Source organism: Nerophis lumbriciformis, linkage group LG08, assembly GCF_033978685.3.
Source record: "Nerophis lumbriciformis linkage group LG08, RoL_Nlum_v2.1, whole genome shotgun sequence".
NCBI lineage: Eukaryota > Metazoa > Chordata > Actinopteri > Syngnathiformes > Syngnathidae > Nerophis > Nerophis lumbriciformis.
The window spans coordinates 18,205,850-18,221,427 of record NC_084555.2 but is presented as its reverse complement, the minus strand read 5'-3'; the positions used below and the strand labels follow the sequence as shown (position 1 = coordinate 18,221,427).

The 15,578-nt window shown below is 37.5% G+C and overlaps 1 protein-coding gene across 3 annotated transcripts in view; it reads left to right on the top strand.

Annotated features, from left to right (window-relative positions):
• Positions 1-15,220, top strand: part of bahd1 (bromo adjacent homology domain containing 1) — a 145,604-nt gene extending 130,384 nt beyond the window's left edge. For all 3 annotated transcript variants that reach the window (XM_061968375.1, XM_061968377.1, XM_061968378.1), the window contains exons 3-7: positions 5,226-5,638; positions 5,748-5,907; positions 5,977-6,056; positions 8,052-8,143; positions 11,053-15,220. In XM_061968375.1, the coding sequence (XP_061824359.1) occupies positions 5,226-5,638; positions 5,748-5,907; positions 5,977-6,056; positions 8,052-8,143; positions 11,053-11,245 (938 nt within the window). In that variant the 3' untranslated portion in view covers positions 11,246-15,220. The remainder of the gene's footprint in view (positions 1-5,225; positions 5,639-5,747; positions 5,908-5,976; positions 6,057-8,051; positions 8,144-11,052) is intronic.
• The last annotated feature ends 358 nt before the right edge of the window (positions 15,221-15,578 follow it).

The following is a 15,578-nucleotide window of genomic DNA, read 5'->3' as shown; positions in this document are numbered from 1 at the left end:
GTAAATGGATGGACTACAACACAAGAAAAGCCCAACTTTGTGTGCTTTCTACAGGACATTTAGATGTTAACTGGCTGTACCGCTTTGCACAAGTAAATGCGCATGAGGACTGCTTGTATTGGATCTTCTGTCGTAAATTTTAGGTGCAAGCCCATATAATCTGATTCGGACCGTTATCTGTTATCGGTATCAGATTGGTACAACCCTTAAAACGGAATACACTACTACTAGTAGTAATAAAGCTGCTCACTGAATCTCACATGACATCATGCATGATGTTTAAAGTGAACTGTTGTTGAAACAATAAAAAGCATAATATTGTAGGTTCCACTGTATTGCTTTTATAGGAGGAGTAAGCACATAAATAAATCTAAAAGTGGACATACAAAAGATTAGGAACTACTGCCATAATGTTCCTCATAACAGAGAGGTCATAGAAGTCATATTGGCCACATTTAAAGGAAATGCTTTGCTAGTTGTTTTTTTAAAGATACAGATAAAGTAATATGACCCTAGCTATTGAATTTGAGGAATCCTTTCAGACTGTAGCAGTAAAAATGACATATGGTCCTGCTTTTTGTTGCACATCTTGGGTTACATTGTGTTGCACCATTAAACCAATTTAAAGTTATTGCCTTTAAAAAAAAAACACTCCTAAGGAACAATCTACTGCATTAGAATTAATCCTCTACAATGCTGACTATGTAACAGCTCTGCAAATGTTTAAACAACTTCTACAGTTATTCTGCAGCTATGCTTCTTATCCTTGTCCACATTGTGTCTATTTTGCTGATTGTTTGGGCGTTTGTATTTAACAGTCATGCAAACTAGAAGCGTTGTGTGTGTATGCGCTCGGTCCTGTAATAGCCTCACTACACACAACTGGCGAAACATTTTGTTTGCTTTGTACAAATATGCACTGTGCAGAAACTCATCACGTAATTAAGACAAGAGGATTACAGCCGGAGTTAAGTTAAGCACGTTTTTAACACTTGCTGTTAGGCACAGTTTCTCTCTAATCTAAATGCCTAAGTAGCGCTGTCAGTTAGACTGAAGGCGAAAAAAGAGCAAGTTTGCATTTAAGTAGAAGTCAACAATTTCTAAATAAAAAAAAGCTTGTGTGATGACAAGTAAACTGATAGTGTCAGACTATACTGTACAAACTAAGTGCACTGTGTGCACGCATGAATCCAACACCTGCTACGCGTTAAAACGCACTTGCTATGTGATGTACACACTGCGACCTATTTTCACCCGTGTATTCGTGTCAGATTACAGGAAGAAGCCACTTGTTAACCTCTGAATTATCTCAATAGCAAACATTTCAGCTTCACATCCTTACATATAAAGGTGCTGAAATGGTCTATTGAACGTAGCTGATGGGAAAAGTGCCAAATGAATGTTTAAAAAAAAAATGGCGCCCATCTTAAAAGCTTTGTGGCTCAGTGTGCAAGGACATTGATTCCCAATGAATGACTGGAGCATGCTGTTAGCTATCAATAGGAAAGCATGTGCTTCAGTTTTATGGGGATGTCTAATTGTTTTTGCCTGCAGTGAATATTACAGTATGTATGTAATCATGGGTCATCACATTTAGGCCACCTGCTAAGCATAACAATACAACAAGTAATTTGTCAACATGTTTGTTATTCTATCTAATACAGTATTTTTATATTTAAATATTGATTTGGATTATATAAGAAACAGGAACACTCAATAAACTGATTAAGAGAGCTGACTCCATCCTAGGCTGCCCACTAGACATTATTGAGGAGGTGGCTGACAGAAGAATGCTGACTAAGTTGACATCCAATATGTCCAATTCCTCTCACCCCATGCACAACACTGTGGAGGTCCTGAGTGGCTCCTTCAGCATTCGACTGTTACATCCACAGTGCAAAAAGGACTTTACAATGCACTTAAGTTTTTTTTGTTTTTTTGTGTGGTGTGCAATACGGATGTTAGTATTTTTGTTGTATTTTTTTCCAAATATATCCATACATACAGTATTAATGAACAATATGTAGTATTTAGTAAAACATTTTTGTTTTACATTACACTTTACTTCTGTTAATGTATGTATAAAGCTGTACTGCAACAACGTAATTTTCCCATTATGAGATGAATAAAAGGCTATCCTATCCTATAAAAATGTATACAATATACTTACTAGAGGTGTTAAAATTTTTTATTCATTCCAATTCTAAATTGATTTTCGAGAATCGGTTTAAAAGAGAAGAAATAATAATTTTTCTGCAAATTGTTTTTTTTAAGAATCAATTTTTGGATTAAAACAAACTATTATTGATATTGGGCAGCACGGCGGTAAAAGGGGTTAGTGTATCTGCCTCACAATTCGAAGGTTCTGGGATATTAATAAGACTTGTGTTGAATCAAGAATTGAATCGTCAACCCCAAGAATTGGAATCAAATCGTGAGGTGCCCAAAGATTTCCACCTCTAATACTTAAATATATATGTTGTACATTATCTAAATTTATTACAGCATATGCCCACCTACTTATGGTTTGGCATTTGCATCCCCATATCGTCACAGATTTCTCTTATGTGCTTTGTATTGTAGATAATTATGTCTTTTTCATGGTACAGTAACCTAAATAGAAGTGGTTTGAAGGCGCTATCTGCAGGGAAAAAAAGTCTATTTCCTCAACATTTTCCAGCTAGTGGATACTTTGACAAGACGTGATGTTGTGTAACTGCACGTTTTTTTACAATACTGCATAATATGCTTGTAATTTTTCATAATGTTTAAAACTGAATTTCAAATGTATTTAATAACTGTGAAAGGCATTTTACAGTCATCAATCGCCTGTCAGCCACATTGCGCTTTTAACAGTTGTTTGCAACATTCACTCAAATATTAACACTAAATTAGTAATATTAATCTTTATTTTAACTGTATTCAATAAATATATCTAACCTACTTACTTACTGTACAGTTTAACAGGATAAACTTTATCAAATTATATGAAATAATGTGTTAAACACAAAGATTATTATCAAGGCTTTGGTCAGACTGACTAAAAAAAATTAATACTACTCAAATATACTGAAAAAAAGGTACTCATAAAAACTGATGAAAAATACATTTGCATATATTTATGCAGTGCAAAATAAATTCCTTCTAACTAAATTAATAATAAATGATAATATATGTTTCTGAAATACATTTTAAATACAATTTAATTGCAGATGAAAATACAGTTTCACCACTCTAGTCATAATTTTTGCGCTTAAGAAACTTCTCTATGGCTTTAGCTTCGAACTTCTTCTGTTTGTTTGATATTGTCATTACTGCCACAAGTGGTGGAAAAGTGTATTACAACTGAGTACCGCCGTGGCCCATACGTACCACAGCTGAGAAACAGATGTTTTTTGAAAGGCCTGTCTGGGGCACTTGCAGCCCATCAATGGCCCTATGGTTGAGAAACACTGCTTTAGACAATGGGACCCTATGGTTAAGACACACTGGTTTAGAGTATCAAAAATAGGCACTTAACAAAGCATTATGTAATAATGTAATACATTTTCACCTCATTATGTATCGTAATAACACCAAATTTAGTAATAATCTGCCGCATTTTGTTATAAATTTCATGAACGCAATTTGTAATAAACTTTGATGCATTTTGCAATAACTTGCAACGTACTGCAAAAGTTATTAAAGATGGGGGTACTGCACTTTTTTGTTGAATAAAATGTAACAATTTGGTGCATTGTTTTTTTTTTGTTTTTTGTTTTTTTCGGGGGTTTTTGTCCTGTCCAGCTACTCAGGAAAATCAATCAATCAATCAATCAATCAATCTTTATTTATATAGCCCTAAATCACAAGTGTCTCAAAGGGCTGCACAAGCCACAACGACATCCTCGGTACAAAGCCCAAATACGGGGCATCATATTGTTGATGTAGATGGCCTTATTTTTTATACAGATTTACTTTACAAAGGGGAAGTGTGGGATTCTTCTCTTGTTGCCTTATTTGGTATTTGACTTTATTAAATTGATTTATATTATTATTTGGCGCAGCCGGACTGGAGCAGGAGGGGATAGAAAGAGAAAAAAAAGGAATAATCACCCATCGAATTTGATGCCTTGATTACAAAAACTATCAGCGCAACACCACCAATCAACCAATTAAACATTCTACTAGATTCTTAAAATTAAATTCTAATGAAGATTACACGTTTTGTGTTGCTCACAGGCATTGAATTTCATGGTTTATTACATCAAGTTGTTACATTTTATTAAAAACGTATTACATTATGCGATGAGGTGGCGACTTGTCCAGGGTGTACCCCGCCTTCCGCCCGATTGTAGCTGAGATAGGCTCCAGCGCCCCCCGCGACCCCAAAAGGGAATAAGCGGTAGAAAATGGATGGATGGATGGATGGTATTACATTATTACATAATGCCCTGTTACGAGGCATTGTTTGCTTTTATCTGTGTGTCTATTATTCATATTTTTGGCCATTTATGGGGGTGTTGAAACATATCTACTGCACGTATTTTTAGATTTTTGTTGCATTTCTTTATCACAAGCCTACGCAAGGCGAGAAGTTTGTTGGTTTGCACACGTAATTTAATTTTGATTTGGTTTGTCGTTCGTTAGGTTTTTGTCATTACAGTCCACGATCATTGAAGCCAAGCAACGCAGTGACCCACACGATTCAGCAGATGGAGCTGTGGTGAAAAAAAGCTTGCTTCGTGTGTCAGTTTGTATTAACTCGTTATGGGGGCGTTATAGCTCGGTTGGTAGAGTGGCCGTGCCAGCGACTTGAGGGTTCCAGGTTCGATCCCCGCTTCCGCCATCCTAGTCACTGTCGTTGTGTCCTTGGGCAAGACACTTTACCCACCTGCTCCCAGTGCCACCCACACTGGTTTAAATGTAACTTAGATATTGGGTTTCACTATGTAAAAGTGCTTTGAGTTACTAGAGAAAAGCGCTATATAAATGTAATTCACTTCACTTCATTACTGCTATCTACAGGACTGGAGTGAAATATTATCTTGCTTTGTTTTTTTTTTTCATAAAACAAGTCAAATGTTTAGGAATGTCAAACCTTAGTGAAAGAACAAAATAATAGAAGCTCCTGACAGTCTGACAAAATGTTTCATACAGTTCTTGTATTGGATCATGCAGATGTACTGAACACAGTGTCCTCTGTGCGCTTCACTGTTTCACTGCCTTCTCTGTTACTTACACAGATGCCTACTCATCAACCCTCAATGACCATCACAGCCTGTCCTCCATCCCCATCTGTCCCAGCCCAAGAATCCGCACTGGCTGCCCCATTCCCACTGTGCCCCCAGCCGGCCAATCAGTGCCCCCGGTTCAGACTCCGTTGTCCGACCCGAGCCAACCGCAGCAGCCCCCCCTGAATGTGGCCAGGGAGTGTCCGCAGAGTGCCAAGCCGCCCAGCGGGTCCAGGTCCGGCGCACGCAGCAGCGGCGGCATCAGCCCGGTTGTGTTCCCACTCCAAAAGGAAAAGAAACAGAAGCTCGGTTCTGCCGGCGCCAGACGACAAGCGGTTGCCAAGCAGCCAAAGAACTGCCGCCAAAAGAGTACCAACGGCTGGCGACCAGTCGGCCTCCCCTTTGAAAATGACGTTTTCTGTCTGGTAGGTAGACAAAGTCATGCTGCTGCAGTAGCTTTCTGGAGGATAGCTCACAGTACATCAGTCTCTTTGCTAGTCCACTCAGTAGTTTCCTGCTGCATGTGTGCCCCAGGGAGAGGACACTCTGGTGCCGAGGAAGTGCTTTCAAGGAGTCCAGAGGGACAGAGAGCTGATTCGGGTCAGGGACACTGTCCTGCTGAAATCTGGACCAAGGAAAAAGTCCCTGCCTTATGTGGCTAAGATCTCAGCTCTGTGGGAGGAGCCTGAGACAGGTAGGAGACATACTGGAAACATTTCATGTAGGATGTCTCAGGAACATGTTTTTGTTGTTTTTGTTCCAGGAGAGTTGATGATGAGTTTGTTTTGGTACTACCGTCCAGAACACACACAGGGGGGTCGCAATCCTAATGTGCATTGTCAGGTGACAAGACATTTTTACTGCTCATGTTGTAATCAATGGATGTACAGTTGTCCCTCGTTTATCGCTGTTAATTGGTCCCTGACATGATCGCAATGAATGAATTAAATATTTACAGAGCTAGAGCATAAAAAAACTGTTTAGGCCCTTCTAAATATGTTTTTTCAACATGTTTGATTGATTGATTGATTGATTGATATATTTTTATTTTAAATATGCATAAAAACAAGAGCTTGCTTGATCCAATACAGTGCTATAGCCTTAACAGACATAACAAAATGAAAACAATGGAAAACAAAAAACAAAAACAAATGAGCATTGGACTTTCTTTTTCTTTTCTTTTTTTTTTTTTACATATTTGAAAAGGAGTGAGAAGAAGTTTACACTTATTTAATCCCACCCCTTTTCTTTAAATCATAAATTACTTTGAGCTAGAACTACCTGTTCACTCAATGTACAAACTTAATGAACTTGTATATACATAAATTATAGATATATACATACATATGCACACTACACACATACATAGCCACACCATTACCACTAGTGATCATGGAAATGGTATCAATGGGTAGCCAGCCCCACACTCTTCTGTAACATAAACAACCCAATATCAAAGCCCTTCTCTATGATAGCCCTCTCAGGGCTGTACGCTTAGTTTTTTCACTAGTAGCAGGGATGCTACTAACTAACATTTTTTGTAGCACAGAAAAAATTTAGGAGCAATATGAAATGTCTTAAATATCACAATTTCATTATTAACACTCAAACAAGGTACACATGTGCTCTCATATATATAAACACTTGTACACAAAAGGCCTTCTGTAACGCTCAAACACAGAGAACATTAACACAGAGAACATCCCTTAGCTGTGCTAGCACACGAGGGCTGGGCGAAACTCATATCCCGATTTAGTTTGGCCCATAAACTAACCCATGAGTGGAAATATCCGTTGACATAACTAGATATCTCCACCATGCCTTGATTTTAAATTTTCGTGACTGATGGGGATCACAAATACACAAAAACAGGTACCAACAAGGAAGAAGAGTAGGTTTTGCATACTAGTATCCCAAGTTAAGAGGTGTTTTAAAGGGGAACTGCACTTTTTTGGGAATTTTGCCTATTTTTCACAATCAATATGAGAGACACGAAGACAAAAGTTGTTGGTTTTTTTTGCTTTCTAACATATAAAAATGGCTTGTTGTAGGTGGCTAGAAATACAGCTAATGGGAGCAATCAATTCTACCACTAAATCACTTTAAAATGCATTCAAAAACCATCAACAATACTTCATTTACATACCTGTAAATTGACCAAGCTGTATTGTTATTGAAAGAGCGAACACTGAACAACTCTTTTTCTAGCGTAGTAACAAAACGCCATGCTACGGTATTAGCCGTAAAAGCTAACTACTGCAAGAGATAAGCTGGCTTCTACACCAACACAAAATGCGTTTGAATTTGTAATGCACAACACTGCGATACGACAACAATTTGTACTGACTGAAAACATGAGCAATCATATTACAGTGTCTGTGAAGTATTATCCCACATTTAATTTGTTTGTACAAAGCTAGCTAGACAGCGTATGTACTGTAGTTGTATTAACACTCATGGTGTGCTGCATGTATGATGCTCGATATTAAAGTGACTCACTCGATGGGCAGTTGTTTGTCTGGTCGGGAGGAAGGGACAGCCACACACAGCTGTCAGCGCGCACACAGTGATCAGTGACACCTGCGTCAATCACTTGTCCATTTGGTAATGGGTTAAGTTTATTTCAAAAATCATATAGCGATGGCCGAAAATTTTACTTGAGTTTGATCAAATTTGGATGGATTTATTTCAGGGGCAACACGCTAATTAAAGGGTAAAATCTGTATTAGCACATGTGAAACTTTTTGAAGCACGATATGATGAGGGGGCAACTGTACAGACATAGCCTACACAATTAATTGGTAGAACCGCAATGATCTGTCTGTTCTTTTATTCTAGAATGAGATCTTTGCGTCTCGTCACCAGGATGTGAACAGTGTTGCCTGTATTGAAGACAAATGCTTTGTCCTAACACTGGCACAGTATTGTCGGTAAGTAATGCATTATTTCCTCATATTACAGTACAGTGTTTGAGAATAGTTTGCAAAGGGTACCAGTTAGGGCTTTTATGTATAAACCAGTGGTCACATTGATATAGGCTCTTTGTTTTTTTGCATCATGTTCATTCACACACACACACTGCACATGTATGTTTTTTCATTCACACACTCCATGTAGCTATGTTTGTCCATTCAAGTAATTACACATAATGTAACGCCTGTCCAATCCAAGATATTGTAATGTCTGTCCATATAGTACATGAAGTGTGCATGCACACATACAGTACATTTGTCCATTCACATACGTACATGTATATTTACAGTATGTCTGCCTATTAGCACACACATAATGTAGCCATATAAAGCCATTCATATGTTACTACATCTGTCCATTCACACACTCATATTGTACTGCATGCATATATAATAAGTGCATAATTTATGTCTGCTCATTAATACAGTAAGCGCATCTAATGTAAGCGTTTGTATATCCTTTTACATACAGTACCTGATTTACATACTGTATTTTTTGGACTATAAGGTGCACTTAAAATCCTTTGATTTTCTCAAAAATTACAGTGCGCCTTCTAACCCAGTACGCCTTAATTTTGGTTGTGCTTTTTCTGGTTGTGGTACATGTTTTAATGATAAGTGTGACCAGTAGATGGCAGTCACACATAAGAGATATGTGTGGAGTGCAGGTTGACGCCTGTTCAATAAATGACGCTTGCAAGTACTAGTAACAAAACAAGACCAAAACTTTGATGTTTCATTGAGAGTAAATAACTTTACACACAGCGCTCAAAAATATATAAAACATTTTTAGTACGACTTTGGTAAGTTACGAAGCCGCACCGCTTGATGGATTGTTGGAGCATTACGGCTACCGTAGTCAGACATACTGTGCTTCATTATACGGGTATTATTATGGTGTGTGTATAAAGACCCCAAAATGGCACCTATTAGGAGACATATTGTCTGGCGTTTTGTTTCAATCTGTTAACTTTTCTTACCTATTGGTACCTGCTGTTAAGTATTCTCATAATCTATGCAACATTTTGACCAAAGAACCACCATTACATGTTATGTAGACCACAAGCAAGTGTTATGAATGTAGAAAAAAATCATAATATGACTCCTTTATTGCGCCTTATTTAATCCGGTACGTCTTTTGTATAAAAATAGAACCAAAAAGACCCATTCATCGACAGTGCGTCTTATAATCCAGTGTGCTTTGTGGTCCGAAAAATATTTATTTCCGTTTGCATACATAATTTAAATCCAGTTATGTGTCTGGCCATTCACATATTTCTGACTGTATACAGTAGGTTTGTACACACAACCCATGAATATACTAACAAGGGGGGGTCCCTATTCAATATTGATATCGGTCTAATATTAGCAATCCGCATCATCGTATTTTTAAAAAGCATCTTAATTGGTTTCTTAAAAGTTCAGTCATGTTGTCACTTTGACTAATTTTATTGTGTGAATGCTCCAAAACGTACACACCTATGTTATTTTACACCAAAATGCATCTATTCATTGTGTGAATGCCGCAAGGAAACACAATATGTTCCCTCCAAAATTATTCTTTTCTGATTCATATCATTCCAACTTCAAACTATTGCGCCTATTCAAGAATCCCGGGCTTTCCATTGACAATTCCCATTTTTCCGTGAAATGTTTCCCATGAATTGGCCATTTTTCAATCTTCCACAAATCCAAAATTTTTAACCGATTCAAACCATTCCACCTTCACTCATTCTGGGAATTCCAACTACCGTATTTTTTCATAGTTTGGCCGGGGGTGCGACTTATACTCACAAGCGACTTATGTGGGAAATTATTAACACATTACCGTAAAATATCAAATAATATTATTTAGCTCATTCACGTAAGAGACTAGACGTATAAGATTTCATGGGATTTAGCGATTAGGAGTGACAGATTGTTTGGTAAACGTATAGCATGTTCTATATGTTATAGTTATTTGAATGACTCTTACCATAATATGTTACGTTAACATACCAGGCACGTTATCAGTTGGTTATTTATGCCTCATATAACGTACACTTATTCAGCCTGTTGTTCACTATTCTTTATTTATTTTAAATTGCCTTTCAAATGTCTATTCTTGGTATTGGGTTTTATCAAATAAATTTCCCCAAAAAATGCGACTTATACTCCAGTGCGACTTATATATGTTTTTTTTCCTTCTTTATTATGCATTTTCGGCCGGTGCGACTTATACTCCAGAGCGACTTATACTCCGAAAAATACGGTACCATTTTTCCAAGTTCAAAAGAATTCCAGGATTTCCCAGAATTTCCTTTCTATTTCCACCCTTTTTTCTTTTGACTACTCCTTCCACATTTTTCAACCCATTCTAACCATTCTACCATTAAAACATTTCTCTTAGTCACGACAAAAAAATACCCGATTTTCCAGGAATTCTGTAATACCATTTTTCAAATAGAACATGCTACTACTTCAACATTTCTTAACCGATTCAAACAATTCTAACACCAACCAATTCAGCTCATTCTGGACATTCATGCTACATCAGCACGATCTGCATCACCAAGAGGTGATGCGGAAAGAATTTTAAATGAATCATCGAAGCAACACAAAAACAAATTTAAGCTTTTTTCTAAGAACGTTAATTCGTTACAACCTTAGACTTCTGGATCATCTTGAGTCTTTGTATTTCACTTTTGTTATGATTTGCGGAGGTTATCATATATGCCTCATGTGCCAAAGGAGGGGGTGCCATATTTGGATGCAGATCAGTGCCCTCCCACCTTCAAAATGTGCCATTCTTTAGGTGGGAAGTAGGCCAAAGCACAGTCTAACAGTGTGAGTAGGCACTCTTTGAAGGCACAATGACACTCTTTCAGATTTTGTGCCTTGGTAAAACGCCGAGGCGAGGGCGTACCCGACAGCGCCGCCTCTCTTCTGGTGCCGCCCATCGTCGGCCCCGCCACACCCCGCCACCGCTGCGTGCCCGACGACGTCGATCCGGAGCTGGTGTTTTTCTGTCGGCATGTCTACGACTTCCGCTACGGACGCCTCCTCAAGAACCTGCAGTAGCGTCCGACAAAGGAAACGACACATCCAACACGCTACTTACTACCAGAGACGTTACCTAAGGTCACGTCGCTAATACTTTAATTAGCGCCCAAGACCAGCTGCCTGCTGAGGTTGAAGGATTGCAAGATTCTTTTGTTTTCACACAGACGCACACATATGAAGTAAGGTCTGACATATTGTAATGTTGAATCATACATGACTTCCTGGTAACGCTGCTGTGGTACTTTCTCCTGCAGGTCTTAGTAATACGCCGTTTGACGTGCAAACTGACAGGAGAGTATATGAGGAGAACGCAATATGTGCTTACTTACTAAAGATGCAAAAAATTAAGTGCCCCCATAAATTACTTTTTCCCTGTTGTCCACTTAAGAGGACTTGCTGATGGACAACATCTGGCAACCAGTAGATATACTTTTATAAATGACTCGATCATTTTCAATAAAATAAATTAAGTTAATAAGCTAATATAAAAAAAAAAATTTTTAAATTACCCTGCGGTTGGTCCAGGTTGTGACCCGCCACTCGCTCAGCGTCAGCTCGGATAGGCACCAGTTTACTCTAATAAGGGGGTGGGGGGGTCTTAGCATATACAACTACAACAATAGACTCAAAATGGTAAATGGGTGACCTACTCACAGAAGCCACAAAAAAGGCTGTTACTAAAAACAATGGCTTTCGAAACACATTTAGTATCGGTAACGAATGTTTTTAGCAGACGTTTACTGGACAGACCATTGAAGGTACAGTCGTCCCTCGCCACATCAAATTTTGTCGTTTTTCTTTAAGCATGTTCGACATTTTTACCCTACATTAGGCATTTCCAAGCATAGAAACAGCGAAGTGGAGTAATAATATCAATACTTCAGTAGTATTGGTCACTAAACTAATCAGAGCACGCTGTTCAGTATGGTGGCTAATGATTGGCTCGGCCTCCTCCAGCACCACTACAGTATATTAGATTAGAGGGTGTTATTTGGTGTCTAGAGGGCTCTCATAATGTTAAAAAACATACAGTATTTAAAAGGTCGTAAACAGTTTTTTTATGCTTTCTACTTTGTGGAAATGAATTTGTCGCGGTCATGTCCGGAACCAATTAACAGCGATAAATGAGAGGCGACTGTACTACATTTTCCTAGAAGTGACACGTAGCTTCACGTAGTTAGTGACCAGGTAAAATATGTTCCCTCCAAAATCCAACTGAGTTGCTTTGCAAAGTGAAAAACCAAGCGGAGGGACTTAGAATGCGGACTATATCGTACTCTGTGGCGGCGTCACGGCGGAGTGTATATTTGCGTTTTGTCAGTCGCCTGTATTCTTTCGCTGTGAGTAAGTAGAGGATGTATTCGCTGGTAGCATTTAGACGGCGGTGATGATGCATTCCTCCATCTTTGAAGAGAAGATAACATATTTATTTCTGTACGAAGAAAATCTATAATTTATTTTCAAAAGAAAGACTTGTAGACCAGTTAGTTTCTGGTTTTAGCTGCACTGTTTGCAATATTGGTGTTTGTGTGACTGATGAGACCTTGTGGTGATCTATTCAAGTCCTCCCTGCAGGTTTCACCATAGTTTAAAGTCATCTGCTTGATCACAGGAAGTAGTTTGACTTCTTCTTTTTCTTCACCTTCTCTGCTTTGCCTCCTCATTTTTTACTACAGACAATGATTTGTGCCCTTCAGCTTGCTGCCTTATAGAACATTCCCAGACTTTTATTTGGAAATATGTTGGCTTTATGAGGGTTTAGATCACACACACACACACACACACACACACACACACACACACACACACACACACACACACACACACACACACACACACACACACACACTTTTTTACTCATCTGATCTTTGGAGGCCTAAACTTAACATGTCCACACTGCACACCTAAAACATGCACACTCATTGACTCGACAAACAACAGCTTGAGAATTATCCTTATTTATTATCATGTGAATGAGAAAGTACTTATATTTAAAAGAATAAAATAAACTTGCACAAAAGATTATTTTTTTGCAGAAATATTGGCCTGTTTTTTGGCTTGGCGCACTTTTGTTATTATGCAACTTTATTTTAATAACAATTTTTGCTTTAAGCCATAACAGTGCTTCCCCTAGTGGCCATAAAAAAATGCACAAATATTTTGGTTATCTTAAAAGTAAGCACAAATTACCCGCAACAGATATCATTACCAAGCAAATTAGATTGTATTTGTTATTTTAATCCCTAATACAAATAAGAATATATGTGATGTTGTGGCATAAAACAAAAATATACAATTTGGAATAGTATGCTCCTATGTTGTACAGCTCCAAAATAAATGATAAATAAATGTAGTATTCATTCAGCCAGTTCTCACAAGAATTTAGTAGAATTACAATAAAAAATATGTCCATGATAAAAAATAAAAAGTGTACAAATAATGTATAATATATATTTAATAAATTTACAATTAACATTTTTGTGAAAATATTGGTTTGTTGGTACACCTTTTATCAGAATCAAATGCATTGGCCAAGTATGTTTAACACACAAAGAACTATCATAAAAATATTTTTTAAATATGAATTATGCATAAAGATGATCTTTTATTCATCTTTCATATTGGGCACAAAAATAGAACAACAAGAAATTGTTTAAAAAGTTTAGTTTTTTGTTCTAATTGGAAACAAACTATTTTGTTGCTGTTTTAAATAAAGAAAAAAGACGTGATAAAAGACGCTTTTAATTTCATGGCGACCATATTAAAAATATTTGAATTCAAATAAATGTATTATATTGTTTTAATTAACTTGGTTTTTAAGAATTTAGTAAAAAAAAAAAAAAAAAAGTACAAAATGTGTTCATACTTTTTTTTTTATTTAAGGAAAATGCACTTTTTAATAGAATACAATTAGAAGAAAAGTTTTTTGGTGTTGATATAGTTGAAGGTTGACTTTAAAAACTGTTGTTATTATTAGCCAAAATGTAATAACATGATACTTTTTGTAGCAAAATACAGCATTCTGTGCACAACATGTCCGCTTGCTATATCATTGAGTGTTTTGTTGCAGGATTTACCTTTTTTGTACATTTAGACGCTAATTTAGGAGGGAAAAAAGAACATTTGAATAACTTCCTACTAAATTCTGGTGAGAATACGTTGCTTTGTTTCCGCTCTGATCTGACTGAAATGAATGCAAAGTGACAGATGATTGCGCTTCACAAGTTCAAGTCCTTTAAGAAAGTCCCACTGGGTGTTCTTCCAGTACAGTGTGGCCTTAGAAGTCACTCAGCTCTTCTCGTTAATCAACATGTGATACTATATGTCTTAATTGGTCCTCTGTGCCTGTCCTTGTACGCCCATATTAACACACACACACACACACACACACACACACAAATATAAATACATATACAAGTGTTATTTCCAGGAAGACAAATGTGAGCAGTTAGTTTATTTTGATGTTTTACTTCCAAATGCCTTTCTTTCCTTTCAGTCAGATGACACTGGTCTGTTGTTGACTTGCACCAAAAAAAAAGGTATCGAACATGAACTGCTTATCATTCCTATGTAAGTGTAGAAGAATGTTCTAGCTAAATGTCGGTTCTTCTGGTGTGAGTTTATGTTCGTATTCTCTGCATGGCATTTGGGAAGTACAGTATCTTGGAAATATTAATCACAGCACAGTTTATTTGTAATGATTCCAATGGACCTCTGTAATATAAGAAAATATTTAATTGTAATAAATAATATATGAGTTTGACATGTGTATTTGAATGTGTGAGTACCCTGTATCCCCTCTGTACATCATACATTTCTATGGTTGACAGATGTAGTATCAGCTCTTGACCACCATGGGGCGTTCTCACTAAAAGGCCTACTTTCAGGCCTCTTCAGAATGAAGAACTACACTCTATTGCCAAAAGTATTTGGCCACCCATCCAAATGATCAGAATCAGGTGTCCTAATCACTTTGCCCGGTCACAGGTGTATAAAATCAAGCACTTAAGCATGGAGACTGTTTCTACAAACATTTTTGAAATAATGGGCCGCGCTCAGGACCTCAGTGATTTCCAGCGTGGAACTGTCATAGGATGCCACCTGTGCAACAAATCCAGTTGTGAAATTTCCTCGCTCCTAAATATTCCAAAGTCAAGAGTTTGGGAACAACAGCAACTCAGCCACCAAGTGGTAGGGCACGTAAACTGACAGAGAGGGGTCAGCGGATGCTGAAGCGCACAATGCAAAGACTTTCTGCACAGTCAGTTGCTACAGAGCTCCAAACTTCATGTGACCTTCCAATTAGCCCACATACAGTACGCAGAGAGCTTCATGGAACGGGTTTCCATGG